At 42.6% G+C, this 15802-nt stretch overlaps 1 protein-coding gene across 1 annotated transcript in view; it reads right to left on the bottom strand.

Annotated features, from left to right (window-relative positions):
- The window catches only part of ANKRD29 (ankyrin repeat domain 29), a 44964-nt gene extending 29553 nt beyond the window's left edge, over nt 1-15411 (bottom strand). Inside the window, exons 1-4 of the mRNA XM_069467848.1 lie at nt 15385-15411; nt 9006-9083; nt 6823-6933; nt 1877-1975 (exon numbers count right to left, since the gene is read on the bottom strand). Coding sequence (XP_069323949.1) covers nt 1877-1975; nt 6823-6933; nt 9006-9083; nt 15385-15411 — 315 coding nt within the window. The remainder of the gene's footprint in view (nt 1-1876; nt 1976-6822; nt 6934-9005; nt 9084-15384) is intronic.
- Between the last annotated feature and the right edge of the window lie 391 nt (nt 15412-15802).

The raw sequence follows: 15802 nt of genomic DNA, 5'->3' as shown, positions 1-15802 counted from the left end.
GTACCAGGACAGCTAACCTAAGGAAACAATGGCAGGTAGTTTTTCAGGAAACAAATATTCTGATATTGCAAAATGAGTTAACAATGGACCAAGGTAGAAGTCTGCTGTGAGAGTAAGTTCCAAAGCACAGCAAGGCACTCTCTTTCAGCTTCCAGAAGAGCTGAATGTGGCTGGGGTCTCCCCGTGGCTGAGCAGCCCTGTCGCCCCATATCGGCACAGTCTCAGGAAATTCTGGGGACTGCCAGGAAGTTGCTCAATCTTCATTTGAGCCACACAGGTTACCACTAAGCTGAGTACACTTAGGAAAGTCCACTAGGGCCATTGTTCTCAGTGTAGAAGAGCTTTCATCTCCCAAATGAGTTGAGCAATTGGATCCAAACAAATAGATAAATCTAAAAATCATAAAAACCATACATTGACTAGAAATCAAATGCTTCTTCCTTCTCCCTGCTTTTCTCAGTTGTTCTAAAGATATTTTTTTTGTGTGCAAGTTGAACCTACCCTTAAGGATAAAGTTTTTTGAGTAAACAGATTTGGACCATATTGTTTTTATTAGAGAAATCTGTCTTTTCTTTAAAATTGTCATAAACAAGGACTATAAAGCAGAAAGGGGAAATAAAAAGACTAGGGTAATTTTAAACCATTTAATATAATTCTAAATGGGTCCAGACATTTCCATCCCAGAGGGAAATTAAGTGCTGAAGTGAAAATGACCTGAAACAATGAACTAGTGTTATGGAAATCACTCACAAGGATCTGTCTGTGAGAAGACTGCATTTGCTGTAGTCTCTCTGTACTGCTCCTCTCAGCAGACCAGACTTACTGATCCAGGGCTCCAGAGAACCAGACCCCAGGTTCCCTCGGCCAAGTCACTCTTTTCAATGGTCCACAGCCAAGGCCACCAACATGCAGAGGGGGATGGAAGGGGCGTCTGGATGTGCCTCGGAACTCTTGCCACAGCCCTTATACCTGATGTGTCTAAATTTGCTCCACTCAGGGTTGGCAGTCCAGACAGGAAGAAGAGGATATGTTGGCCTAATAAAAGCTTGGTTTCTGAAACCGTAAGGCAGGACCCGAGATAAAATGAGGCCAGAGCAAGGAAAACCAAGTCTGGTTTGGAGCTTGCCCAGAATGCTCACATCAGGCCTGAGCCAGTGCGAACTGAGAGGTCAGATGCACTCTAGGGACCACCTGAGCGTGTGTCTCCACAAAGGTTAGTTTACCAGGTCCTAGGGTGATTCAGAAATAAATTCAAACCCCAAAGCATATTAAAATGCCCCAGCTTCCCTACCGCTTCTCTAGATTGGACCAAGAATGGATCCTCCGGCGAGACCAAACTCCCAGAATTGACCTTGAATGAAATGTGGGAACAGGCTTGCATTTCAGTCCAATGTTTACCCACATGGCTTTTTTGGGGAGACCCTATTTAATACATGGCCAGTCAGAGAAATCCTTTGAAAACATGGTTTGGCAAGGATGACCGAGATGTCCAAGCAAGTGAGTCTCATTACAAATAGGTTGGTAACTCAATGCTTCTAAAAATATAATAATCTCTATGGAAATCCTATAAATTCTATAGCATCTCATCCCAAGGGGAGAAGGAAGAACTGATTTAAGCTCAAGACAAAATATATGAATGGTTAAGAAATGTGATAAGAGGTTTGGTCACCTCAGACGTGCCCAACAAGACACGCTCAACTGCAATACAACCAATGGTGCATTCCTGGACCTTATTTTGTGCACAATAAACTCTGTAATGGGCTTTAATATAGGAGAAAAGCAATGAAGACTCTTGTTCTCCATACCAGTTCACTATTACAGAAACTTCAGGTCTCTGAGTCTGGTCATTTTTAGTCAAGTGCAAAGCCTGACCTACCTCTCTCTGGAGATTGATGTCTGCTCCTTGCAGAACCAGTTCCCTCACACAGTCTATGTGACCAGCGTAGGCTGCGACCATCAGGAGGGTGGTGCCATGCTGGATCGGGGAGAGACAGATGCACAGTTAGGCCATCGCTATGTCAGAGACAGGGGTCCTGGGGAAGGTGCTGCAGAGGGGTCAGCTGCACTCAGAACACATGCAAGGGCAAAGTTCCTGCAGTGATAAAAGTGCCTCATAAATAATCTCATAGAACAGACAAGAGGGGAAAAAGCAAAGAGACAAATTGCTGAGGTTGGAATTTTCAATTTAAAAATTCACTTACTTCCATTACATTCAGAAACACAGTCCAAATGAACCATAGTTACTGCATTTTAAGGCAGCAGTGATATAATGGTCTCATTTTATGATTCATATTAAATGATTTCTGAGCTAAAATGCTGCAATTAACACACACAAAAAAGGGTTAAATGGTACCATTTGGTTTTCTCTATATAAAAGTCTTTTTTTTTTTTTTTTTTTTGTGAGACAAGGTCTTGCTCTTTTGCCTGGGCTAAATAAAGTGCAGTGGCATCATCGTAGCTCACTGCAACCTCAAACTCCTAGGCTCAAGCGATACTCCTGACTCAGCCTCCCGAGCTGCTGGTACTACAGGCCTGCATCATCACACCCAGCTAATTTTTCTATTTTTTGTAGAGATGAGGTCTCCATCTTGATCAGGCTGATCTCAACCTCCAGTCCTCCAGCAATCGTCCCACCTTGGCCTTTCAAAGTGCTAGGATTATAGGCGTGAGCCACCACCGCACCTGGCCTAAAAATCTTTATCTTCAAAATTATTCCCGTAAAGACAAATGGCACCGTGATGAAATGAGAGACTGCAGAACTAAGAGGCAGGAGCTGGGGGTGTCTAAGTCCACTTCTGTCCTCAGCCAACAGCGTAACCTGGGGCAAGTTGCTTACAATAACTGGGACTCATTCACTTCATCTTTAAAATGAGAGGTTGGATGGGATGATCACCAAGGTCTCTTCCAACTTTAAGATTCACATGAGGCACACCATGTGATGTCGACCCTTTCAATTGAAGTGAACCTTTGTAATTTAATTTAAGATTGTTTTCAAGGCCTTGAAATCACAGTCTTAACTACCACCTCTGCATATCTAGCAACCTGCCTCTCAGAAGTGCATGACAAAGACAGATGGCTCTGCACATGAGGAAGGCTCACTAGGTATAGGATGATTAAGTGAATTCTGGAGGCTTTGTGTTATTTCTATCAGTGGGATTTTGTGGGAGGGCAGTGTCATTGAGTGGTCACTGACAGTATGATCTCGGGCACATTATGTAAACTTTCAAGTCTCATTCTCTTCTTTATAAAATGAGGGAATAAAAATTATTTGCCTGGTTAAATTAAATCAGTAAATGAGATAAGTCAGGCAAGCTTAGCATAGTAATGTTAGCTATCAGTTCAGTGAGTGTTAGGTTAAAATAATATTATGGTAGTTTAGTAAATGGTAGGTTATCTCTTGGCTTTTGTTGACTTCTGTGAATGACCATGCTAGTTTTGAGAAAGTCTTGTTTGCTTTATATCAAAAGTATATGTGGAGTCAAGAAAAGCTACTGGCTTCACAGTAGTGCTTTATATTTCTTCTACCCCATGTGACCATATTCAGCATTTGGATGTAAGACCCTTGTACAGGCTCTGCCATCCATTATTCAGTCAAATGCCTTTCTTGGTATTCTGCAGGGCTGGCATGGCAAGCTTGGTATTATTAACTTCCTCTTTAATGTGAGAAAATTTTATTTAGATAGTAGATAGGGAGAATCCTTGGTGCTATGGTCTGAATATGTCCCTCCAAAATTCATGTTGCATCCTAACCCCCATTGTGGTGGTATTAAGAAGTGGGATGGTTCGGGAAGTGATTAAGTCATGAGGGCTGCACCTTCATGAACGGGATGTGTACCCTCACAAAAGAGGTTGAAGGGAGCTCCGTGCTCTCTTCCACCACGTGAGGACACAGCAGAAAGTGGCCATCTATGAAGCAGATGCCCTCACCAGAAACCAAATCTGCTGGTGCCGTGATCTTGGATTTCCCAGCCTCCAGAACTGCAAACAACAAATTTCTGTTGTTTATAAATTACCCAGTCTAAGGTATTTTGTTATAGCAACCAGAATGAACTAAGACACTTGGTTTAAAGCCAGTCTGACTAGACAAGCTATGAATGGACCCTTTTACATGAGTTGGAGAAAATTTTTTATCATGGGTCACACTGATCTCCTAATAAAAATCAATCATGAGCCAGCGGAGGTACAAATCACTTAATTTGAATATTTAAAAATGGAAATAAAAAAATGTTAGGCTCATCTGTTTTAAAGGAAATATGAATCAAACAACAAAAATACTTCTTCACAGACTATTTCAATTCAATTGACATCATGGTTAATTGAGAAAAAGTCAGGTTGGGACAAAGGAGAATAAAGAAGTATTATATTAAATTGCACATAATACTTCCTTCATATTTAAAACCTATTAGATTGACTTTAATTCTCTAAATATTAAGGTTACTTCATTTCATTGGCTGATGTTAAAAAGTATCTTTTAAAAACTCACTGGTTTTGAACAGAGCATATATAAATGCATTAAAATGTAGTAAAGTCCAAAACAAAAAAGGCAATGAAATACATACATTAATACATCTGAAAAGGCTAAAAGAATCTTGCCATTGCACACCCTGGTGGTAGATGTGTGTCAGAGAGATGGACAAAGCAAAAGATGTAAACATCATGGAAAGACAGCATTAATCTAGGAACCAAAGATGAATAGGTATTAGCGAATCAAAGCTTTGGGGTATATAGTGGGTGGCCTAGAGATAAAATATTTGTTCTTCACAATGCTATTTGTTGGAAAAATCTGAACATAGTCATACTAGAGGTTAGGAACAATTCCCACGAAGTCCCCACGGGCCTCTCCTTGCATTGCAATGGCTCTCACAGGCTTCCTAGGTGATCCAGGGAATTGGCCCCATTAGCAAGGGCAGTACCAGCCTAGAGATCAATTAGCACCCTAAGAAACCATCCTGGAACCTGGACTCCACATTCATGTGGCACGTGGAGGATGCAGAAACCCAGGCAGTGACACTCTGCAGGGAACAAAGGACTGCACTGTTTTCAAACACCTCCTGCCCCTCAGTCACCACCACCGTTAGAGGCCCTTTCAAAATAAAGGAGATGTCTGAAATTACCATCACTTAGACTTGCTCCTTTGGGTTAAGGAATCATTTCTCCAAAAAGCTTCTGATAAGATGAGTTTTTGTTTTAAATGAGGAGGAGCAACCTATAAACATATTAGTGTCTATTCACAGAAGCAAAATTTTTGATCACAATAGCTACTGGTCACCCGGCAGACAGGAAAGGGGGTGGTGAGACAGATGACCCCTGGTGCAGAAAAGGAGCTGAAAAGGCTGAGAGTGTGGTGAGCAGGCTGTGTGTGGCACCGCGGGGCAGCCCTGGGAAGCTGGAAGCCAGGAGGAAGCAGTAGCAATGTCTGAAAGGGGTGGCTTTCGGGAAAAAGGGAGAAGTGTTAATCAAAGTGGTCAGTGGGTGAGGCCACAATGAAAACTGGTGCTTTTACCCCACAGTTTTGCCCAGCGTGGGGTAGGAACTGGTCCAGTGAGACCTGAGTAAGACTGGGATGGCCAGGTCACAGATGCCCAAGACCCCATATCAGCCTGAGTTCTGGCAAGAAACAGATGGTACATTCAAATTGGGATGACTGGAAGAAAGTTTAAATAAAGAGACTACTTACAAAGCTGTGGCCTGGGTGTAGGAAGACTACAAAGAACAGTGCAGTACTGGCAGCTAGGAACAGCAGGGGTCTGGGACCAGCTGAGGCCTTGAAGGCACCAGGGGAAGGTGGTGGCTCCCAGGCAGCAGAGAGCGAGGGCACCGCTGCCAGACAGAACAGGGAGGGCGCTGCGCTCCCTAACGTCCCTTCCCTCCCACCCTCTGACTCCCGCCAATGTGCCATGGGCCAAACCCAACTGGAGGCCGCTGGGGCTGTCCACATAGTTCAATCTCCAGGACACGGAACAAGAAGGGTGTGGAGTGGATCTAGAGTTGTAAACCAAAGACATCCTGCCCCAGTGCCCCAGTGGACAAGTTGGGACAATGGCTATTAATATTTCACTTTTGGGCTGGTGGCAGATTTCACTTACCAAATTTGTGCAACAAAAGCTGGAAATGGAACACCATATTTTCAGGAAAACATTAAAGCTCCTTTGAAAACCTTTTTATTCAAATCCTAGAATCAAAATATGTCTGCTTATTCTCTCCCCTCATCTGAGGTCCTCCTTGTCCCCAGAGATGTGAAGTCCTGCTGAGCACAGAGAAATTACTGCTTCTAGCTGGGGCGGGAGAGGGCTAAGTGGTGCCTGATAGTGGGCAGTAGTATCTATTGTTATTTCCCCTTCTCAATTGCAAATTAATGTATTTATGTTTGCAAAAGGTAATGAAAGGAAGGATAAGAGGCTGGGTGGAGGTTTTCGTTTCTCAGTTTTCTCATCCTCATAGAAAAAACATAACTCCCATGTCTGTGGCAACCCACTTGTGCTCTAAATTATCTCCATCTTTTCACGAAAGCAGTTGGTTTGAATTATTTGCCTCAACAGCATTTTTCTTCTTGTAATTTGCCAATTTGGATTCCCATCGAAGTGTTTCTTTCTCTACCATGGCTGCCTGCTGTTTTGTGCATGCAATTCCTTTCCTTTCTGACTTCCCCCAGTTATGTTTTTAAGTTCACAACAGTACCTTGGACATTTTGAAAAGGATCAAGTGGGCAAACACAGGAACAAGTAAATAAGCATCATGAAGGGAAATGCATTCACGGGGGGCTCTCAGGCCCACAGTGGGAATGGTGTGCTCTGGGCATGCAGATACCGGATCCTCCCGTACACTGTCTCTGCAGTCCACGTCCACCCGACCGCTGTTCAGCAGCAGCTTCAGCAGGGCCAGGTTTCCTCTCCTTGCTGCCCAGAATGCAGCGTTGGCAAGTGGAGTTTCCTTCTGCAAGAACAAAATGAAACAGGATCTTAAAATCGACATTCGTTAACATGACCGCTTTTGCGCAAATAGATAATACCATTCAAAAGGGAGAATTTCCAGATGTGTTGTATCCTTTGAAAGATTGTTCCCCCAGCAATAGATGATTATAATATATATACTTGGTTACAGAATGTGCTGCTTGATCCCAGACACCTGAACCACAATGTGGTTAAGGGCAATGTTGTTAATACGGCACTATTAATAACCTATTTCTCATTAATGTTCTTACCTTCCTGCCTCTGTTGTATCTTTGTTCACACAGTTTCCTTTTTATTTGAAATGAATTTTCCCTCACCTTTCAAGGCCAAGGTTCTTTTCAAACACTATTTCCTCCCTGAAACATTCCAAGTCTCTTTTCACCTCTAAGCAGAGCAAATTTCTCCCAATTCAACCTCCCAAAGGAGTTTACTCACCCCTCCTTTTTTCTTTTTCTTTTTTTTTTTTTTTGAGACAGAGTCTCACTCTGTTGCCCAGGCTAGAGTGAGTGCCGTGGCGTCAGCCTAGCTCACAGCAACCTCAAACTCCTGAGCTCAAGCGATCCTCCTGTCTCAGCCTCCCGAGTAGCTGGGACTACAGGCATGCACCACCATGCCCGGCTAATTTTTTTTCTATATATATTTTTAGCTGTCCATATAATTTCTTTCTATTTTTAGTAGAGATGGGGTCTCGCTCTTGCTCAGGCTGGTCTCGAACTTCTGAGCTCAAACGATCCGCCCACCTCGGCCTCCCAGAGTGCTAGGATTACAGGCGTGAGCCACCGCGCCCGGCCACCCCTCCTTTTTTCTTGCGGGGTGGAGACAGAGTTTGGCTCTGTCACCCGGCTAGAGAACAATGGCATCATCTGCCCCTTTTTGTGCCCTCAATGCTTTCTATCTGATTCCAGCTATCTGGGTAAATGCCTCCCTTTCCCCTCCACCTAATTTTCTTTGCTTCAGCTAGAACTGCCAGAGGTTTCAGTTGAGAACAAGGAAATGTGGGCAGAGAATGCCACTATGTGTCCTTGTATGGATCCTTCACTCCCCTGCTGGGTCATTTTAAAGCTGCAAAGTTCGTGTTGGAGCCATACCTATGGAAGGCATAGAACTGGAAAACAGTCTTCCAAATGTGTGGCAGAGCTGACTGTAGTACAATTTCCTTCTCTCAAACAAATCGATTTGGATTTGTAGAGAACAGTCCAGGAGAAGGAGGACTGGCTTTGGGCCCGGACAGCTCTGGGTTTCAGCCGAGCCCCGGACAAGTGACTAGGCCCTTGGGAATCTCAGTTTCCTCCTGCTTAGATGGAGATCACAGCACTTGCCTTGAAGTTTACGATAAGGATTAAATGATGTACACTGATTGCCTCGTACAGTGCCCAACACACTATAAATGCTGACAAGTGTTACTTTCCTTTCCTCTATCTACTTTTATTTACAAAGTCAATCAATAGGCAAAGTTAAATTCATCTTTTTCTTTAAAAAAAAGAAAAAAAAAAAAAACACCAGCAAGTAAGGCAAAGTTAAAATCAGGGTACTGGTACCGATAAAGAATTTTGCTGGTTTCAAGATATTTTATAGAATTCACATTGTTTAATAAAGGCACTTTTTTGGAGGGGTTCAAAATATTTACTGACCCCAAAGGCCTTGTATGCATTATGTATTTTAAATATGTTGATATTGTATTAATATTAAATGCAATGCTATACTAAGTTAAAAAGCAAACACCAACGATTCCAGCTGCTCAGTGGAGCCATCTACAATGAAAGGACAGTGACAGCAGAGTGATGACAATATTTGTTGGAGCTGGGATTGCATTTCAGAAGTCCTTCAGCACATAAGCTTGTGCTCTCGTGCATACTTGGATGAGAGAATGGCAAGGCAGGGAGAGATACGCAGATAGCAAACATACTTGGAATAGTTTCTGGCTCATTCGGGAGGGAAAAAAAAAAATCACCTCAAATTCCAGATTAACAATTTGTCTTCCCTGAGGTGTAAATTTTACCATCCTGGAGTTTTCAAGTCAAACTGCGACGACGGTGCTCAAACTAGTGTTGGTACCTTGGCACCAGGCTGGGTGTAACTTGTTACAGCTGTTAGTAACTGGGTGGAACAATGTAACGGCAAGGCAGGTTTGACCTGTGTAATAAATCAGCCGACAATGCCCTTTTCGCAAAGAGAACGCACAAGGCCAGAATGAAGTCTTGCAGGGTGAATCAGGAAGAGAATTTACCATGCACCATGGAACAGCCCTGCTGGCTTTACCAGAAATGTAAACAAACACATGAGAGTGATAAATTGTAATTCGTTTTCAGTGACTTTGTTGTTTCACTTTAACCCCAAATACCTTTGAAAAACCAGTTGCAAACAGCAAGTTGTCTACGTTATAAACAAGCACTCCAGCCAGGCCCTTTCCTCCCTTTAAGACGGTCTTGGGAATGCTTCGCCTACTGGGCTGCACATCCTGGTTTCCTATAAAGTTCTAGTAACCAAGCTTTGTGAAAAGCTATAAATACCTCATTTTCCCTCAGGGGTTTGATTTCCTGAGAGGTGGAGGCATGATAGAGTAGTTGATTTGGGGTAAGAAAGAGCTGGGTTCAAGCCCAAATCAGTTCCCAGCTCTGTGACTCGGGACAAGTTATTTAATAATAATACAGTTGCTCTGTTATGTGTTGTTGGAGGATTAAATGAGGCAATTCCCATAAATGCACTCAGATAGTATACACTCAAGTAGTGGTAGCTATACATGCACAGCCCCCACAGCTCTTTAAAATACTTGTTCAGGCAAATCCATTTACTTGGTCACTAGCATGTGCTAGGGGTAGTAGCACTTGGCAGGGGCTGGGCCCACAATGACTTAGGGCCTCGTAGGAAAATAAGTCACGTCAACAGGCACCATAAAGTATGACAGGTGCGAGAGCAGGAATGCAGCTGCTTTGTGGTGAGAACACAAGCCAGAGAATGGTCAATTCTACCTGAGAGGGTAGCTAGGAATGGTTTCAAAGGAAAGGAATTCTTCCTTTAATTTTTTTCTTTTTTGCAGTCCATCAAGTGTGCAAAGAAAGGAATTCTTGAGATGATTTACGAAAGAGAAGTAGGGGCCTAGGTGGACAAGGGATGCTGAGCATCCCAGGCAGAGAAGGTGGTGAAGCAAAGACTGGGAGGCTTGCCAAAGAGTTCTGGGGGCATCACTTGCTTGGCAGGGTCGGGGAGAGAGGGCAAGAGCTGGTGCAGGGCAGGTAGTCAGGGCCAGATTCCGGAGGCTCTGCTGTCCGTGCTACTGAGTTTGGACTTCATCCTGGTGGGCACTAGAGAGTCCAGGAAGCATTTGAAGGTGGGGAGATACTATCTGTTTTGCATTTCAGCAAGGAGCTTGTGGCAGCCTCAGGGAGAAAGATGTAGGTCTGGAGACAGACAGAGCTGGTATCTCCAAGGGTTAGGACACCACTGCACAGATGGGGCAAGACACGGTAAAGGCCCGAGTTGAGGCAGCAACAGTGGAAATGAGAGGATGGGACAGACTGGAGACATTTGAAGGAGCTAAACCGAATAGTCTTGGTCTGTGATTGTATGTGCAGGAGACGAGGGAAAAGGAGAGTAGCCTGATTCCCAGGTTTCCAGTTCAAGTGTCTGGTTGATTGTGGCGCCATTCAAGACAGTGGAAATACCATACGAAGGACAGGTTTTGGGGGGAAAATGATGAGTTCACCTTTGAATATGCTGAGTTTCAAGTGCCCATGGGACATCTAGGTGGAAATGTATAGCAAAGAAATGGGTAAGTGCTCCTGTCACGCTGTGGCTGACACATTTATTGAAGGTCAGGAATCTTGAACTAATGCTTATTAAGTGCTTACTCTGTCCGTGTGATATGTCCTCTGTGCCTACTGGCTCTTTAATCTTCAACACAGCTCAGTGAAGGGGGCACTATGACTGTCCCATTTTACAGAGGAGTAAGAAATGGCAAGCCAAGCTGCAGTGTCAGGCAGTGTGTTGCTTGAGGCTGCTCTTTTGACTACCGATCACACTGGTCTGCTTCCTGAGAAATTCTACAGACAGCAAGAATTGAGGCAGCAATGACCCCCAGTGACTTCCTTCCTATCCTCCACCCCAAGCTCTTCCCCAGTCAAGATGGAAAGTCCCCTGTGTCTCCTTCTGTTTGGGGTCTACACAAATCCCATTCCCTGGATAACTTCCAAATCTCTGGGTACAATATGCACATAATCATACTAATACATGGTGTGGAGTGAGACAGGGGCGAGGCCTTTAGCCTTTAAGGGAGATTATACAAGTGAAACCGCTTTACACAAACTGTAAAGCACTGTACCAAGCGTGCTATTATTATTTAACCTCTTTCTTGATTTTGCTGATCTCAACAATAAGGTCAGTGAGGCCTCCCTCAGGCTTGCTGGTTGCTACTTTATGAGTAGCAACAAGAGTAACAAGAACTAAGGTTGGGATCTTGCTCTATATTAGGCAGTGCGCTAAGCATTTTAACTGCTTTAACTCAATTCCCAGAACAACCCCATGAGGTAGGTACAATCACACCCTGTATAATGATGTTTTTGGTCAACAACAGACTGCATATATGACGGTGGTCCCATTAAGTTTTTTTTTAAATAAACTTTTAATTGACATATATAACATACATACAAAATAGTACACAAATAACAAGTGCATTGCTTGATGAATTTCCACAAAGCCTTCACGCTTAAATACGCTAAACTGCATCTCCAAAAAATAAAGACATTCACGTAGCCACAAGACCATGAAATCCAATTTTAGAACAATATTCCTGGGACAATGAGGTGATGAGAGGAGGTGTCTTGTCCTACTCTTGGGCCAACTTATATTTAACTTTCAATGATTTCTCATTCTTTGACTTGTTGTTTGTTAAGGAAGGAGTAGGAGAAGAGAAAATTTAGTTTTTTAATATTACTTTTCTTAATTACTTGGATCATATTGCCAGAGTGAGAGTTCAATAAAGAACAAGGTTTCAGGTAAGAATAAAAGTCAGTTGTTATTATAAGATTATAGTACAGTATTTTTACTGTACCCTTTCCATGTTTAGGTATGTTCAGATACACAAATACCATTGTGTTACAGTTGCCTACAGCATTCAGTGTAGTAACACACCGTCCAGGCTTATGGCCTGGGAGCAGTCGGCTATACCATGTACCCTAGATGAGGAGTAGGCTGTGCCATGTAGGTCTCTGTAAGTAACCTTTATGATGTTCACACAACGACAAAATCACCTAACAATGCATTTCTCAGAACCTACCCCCGTCATTAAGTGACACATGACAATATTATAATTATTCCCATTTTTAAGATAAGGAAATTGAGTACAGAAGTTAAGGTTAAGCAGTTAGGATCTTGGCTCATCCAAGTAACAGAGCCAGGATTCAAACCCAAGTCTTTGGATCCAAAGCCCAAGATCTTACATCTTACGTTTTGTGAGAAAAATTGAGTGTAAACCTCCACGTTTGCCATATTTTCTTCTCTCTCTAATCCCTCCAGCCCCCACTTTACTGCCAGAATTTTGGCCAATACAATGCTCATCAGCACGCTACTAGAAATTGTACAGGAGGGAAGGAGAGAGGAAACAAGAAGGGAAATTGTTACTGGTACAGAACTGGAATTCTGATGAAAAGCTAAGAGGACATAGAGATTTAAACTATTAGTTTATAAAAAGGTTTAGTGTAATGTGGACTTCAATTGTGCATTCCAATCAAGAGAGTATTAGCTTTATCCAACAATGAATTTCTGTGATATTAGAGGCTACATATAATGATGGCTTAAGAAGCCACGTGTAGAAGGATGTTTCGAAATATCACTGGCTATTCTAATTCATTTTCCCACTTTGTGCAAATATTTGAAGTTTTCAGAATGTTTAATTAGCATTAAGTCTAAATACTGTATTGTCAGTATCATTACACTTCCATAAGTGATAGAAAACTGAAGAGAAAAAGTGATTGGCCCTCGGCATTCTGCCTTAGAGGTAAGCTCACACAACACTGGCATTTTCAAATTCAGAACTCAAGACCATGTTTAAAGTTTGTTTAAAACATATGCATCTAGAATAGGCAAATCTATAGAGACAAAAAGTAGATTAACAGTTCTTTAAAGCTGGCAGGTTTTGGGGTAAATATTAATATGTCTGCTAATGGGTATGAGGTTTCTTTTGGGGGTAACTAAAAGGTTCTAAATTTTTTTTATTTTTTAAATTTTTTTAGAGACAAGGTCTTGCTCTATTGCCCAGGCTAGAGTGCAATGCAGTGATCACAGCTCACTGCAAACCTTGAACTCTTGCATTTAAGCGAACATCCGGCCTTGGCTTCCCAAAGTGCTGGGATTACAGGCGTGAGTCACCATGCCCAGCCCAGGTTCTAAAATTGATCATGCTGATGGTTGCACAACTCTGTGAATTTACTACAAACCACTGAAATGAATACTTTAGATGCGTGAATTATATGGTATGTGAGCTGTATCTTAAAGTTGTGAAGAAAACATGGTTTTGTCAATTTATTTTCCTGTGGTTCATCCAAATAATTTAAGCTGATTGGTGAACTGTGATAATTGAACCATGAGATAATTTACATACTCTCACAATAAGGATGATGCGTACAGGTTCTCGTACTTCTGGCCCAGGAGGGACTGGTTTCTATCACTAAAATGAAACATAGCATTGAGATGCTTTGGCTTCTTGGGTAAGATGTGGGAGAATAAACACCCAGATATTTTTGATTATCTAGCTATGGATATCTCATCTAATATGGTAGCCTCCCCTACCTCCAACTGTGTTAGGACTAACACAATTAGGCTTTTGGCACCTTCAGTCTTAGACAACAAGTCCCTAATAGTTGAAGTAGCTGTGACAAAGTCAAAAGTCAATGTACAGAAATCCATGAACTTTATTCCACAAAAAAGGCTCAGACCTGCTCTCTGAGTTTGCTTTTACTTTAAAAAAAATAATTCTAACAAGTATGTGTCTGTTTTCCCAACCATAAAAAATTAGGAGTGGCCAATTGTTAAAGGAAGTTTGCCGGAGGCAAACCAGTGAGCCGTGACTGCTAATAGCTTGACGGAAAAACCACACAAAATAGATGCAAGGGGTCCCTGTGGTTCAGATGCAAATAGTCCTACAGACAGTGATTCTCGAGCAGGGCCCAAATTGTGATTTATGATGCTCTGTTTATTCTCCCACAGACCTGTCCAAAAAGGCTGGGCCTTGTTACACACAGGCTTCAGAGTCCACAGCCTAGGGCCTATGAGCTTTTCATCAGCCTATGAAAATGAAAAAGTTAATCTATGGCTCCCAAATCAAAGTTAGTAAACATTCAATTAAATAGCTACCAAAGATAACATCTTGTCAACTTATTAATTGCTAAATTTGGTATTCATAAAATATTGATGACACATGAAAATAATTTATCATCTAAGTCATTCATAGCTAAATAGTTTTAGAAGAAATATTATAAAATCCTTTCAACAATTTTGCAATAAAAATTTTGCAATAAAAAGTCTGTCTTGGCCAGGCACAGTGGCTCACACCTGTAATCCTAGTACTCTGGGAGGCTGAAGCAGGGAGATCAGTTGAGGTCAGGAGTTCAAGACCAGCCTGAACAACACAGGGAGACTCTGTCTCTACAAAAAATAAAAAATTAGCCAGGCATGGTAGTGCCTGCCTGTAGTCCCAGCTACTCAGGAGGCTGAGGTGGGAGGACTACTTGAGCCCACAAGTTTGAGGTTACAGTGAGCCACTGTACTTGCCACTGCACTCTAGCCCTGGCAACAGAGTGAGGCCCTATCTCTTAAAAAAAAAAAAAAAAAAGTCTTCCTTATTATTGTGGGCTATGGGTGCATTTTAATATGTTTGATATGATGTGACGTGGATGAAAGAATGTTGCTAAGGCAAATCTTAGACTGGCATGGGGCTCTGCTTCCCTCCCCAAAACCTTACCTCTTTCTTGGTAAATCAACTACTCTTCATCCTTAACCTGGCACAGAGCACTCCTCCTCTTTCCCGGCCTCAGCCTCCCCAGCATCCCTTCCTGGTAGGGGCAGGGCCTTCTCCCACACCAGCACTATGGAGGGAATGGGCCCACCTGGCTTCCAGGCCACTGCCCCTCCATTCAGGTATAAAAATCTCTTGCTCCTTCAGGATGCAGACTATCCTACCTTCTCATGTTCCACCTTACCTAACAGTTGTCACCTCCTGATCATTCTTCCTTATTCACTGAAAATTTTGGCACCTGGCTTGGCAGATTCCTTTCTATCCACCCCAATCCTGACCTCATCCTGGCTTTTGCTTTATAAAACATCAACACTCAACTTCAACTCCTTTCCTTTTACCCCACCCCCCTGAGATGTCCCCCTCCCCCCACATACACACACTGTTCTAGCTAATCCCTTCAGCTAGAGGAGCCCTGCTCAGGCTCACTGTCCCTTCACTCCGGAGAAATTCCATCGCTGACTCAGCTCAATCATTCCCTCTACTCCCAAGCCTTCTCAACACTCCCTATCATCATTTAAAAATACCTTTTATTGAGATATAATCCACATATATAAAACCCAGCCCTTCAAAGCACATAATCCAGTGGCTTTTGGTATATTCATAAGGTTGTGCAGCCATGACATGATCTTCCAGAACATTTTTATCACTCCAGAAACTCCGTACCCATTAACAATCGCTCACCATCCCCTCCTCTTCCCCGGCCCCTGGCAACCACTAATCTACTTTCTATCTCTATGGATCTGCCTATTTTGGACATTTCATATAAGTGGAATCATACAATATGTGGCCTATTGTGTCTGGCTCCCTTCATTAACATCATGTTTTCAAGGTTCATCTACATTAT

The sequence above is a fragment of the Eulemur rufifrons genome, chromosome 5 (assembly GCF_041146395.1).
Source record: "Eulemur rufifrons isolate Redbay chromosome 5, OSU_ERuf_1, whole genome shotgun sequence".
NCBI lineage: Eukaryota > Metazoa > Chordata > Mammalia > Primates > Lemuridae > Eulemur > Eulemur rufifrons.
The sequence above is the reverse complement of the archived record's forward strand: the minus strand, read 5'-3'. Positions and strand labels throughout refer to the sequence as shown.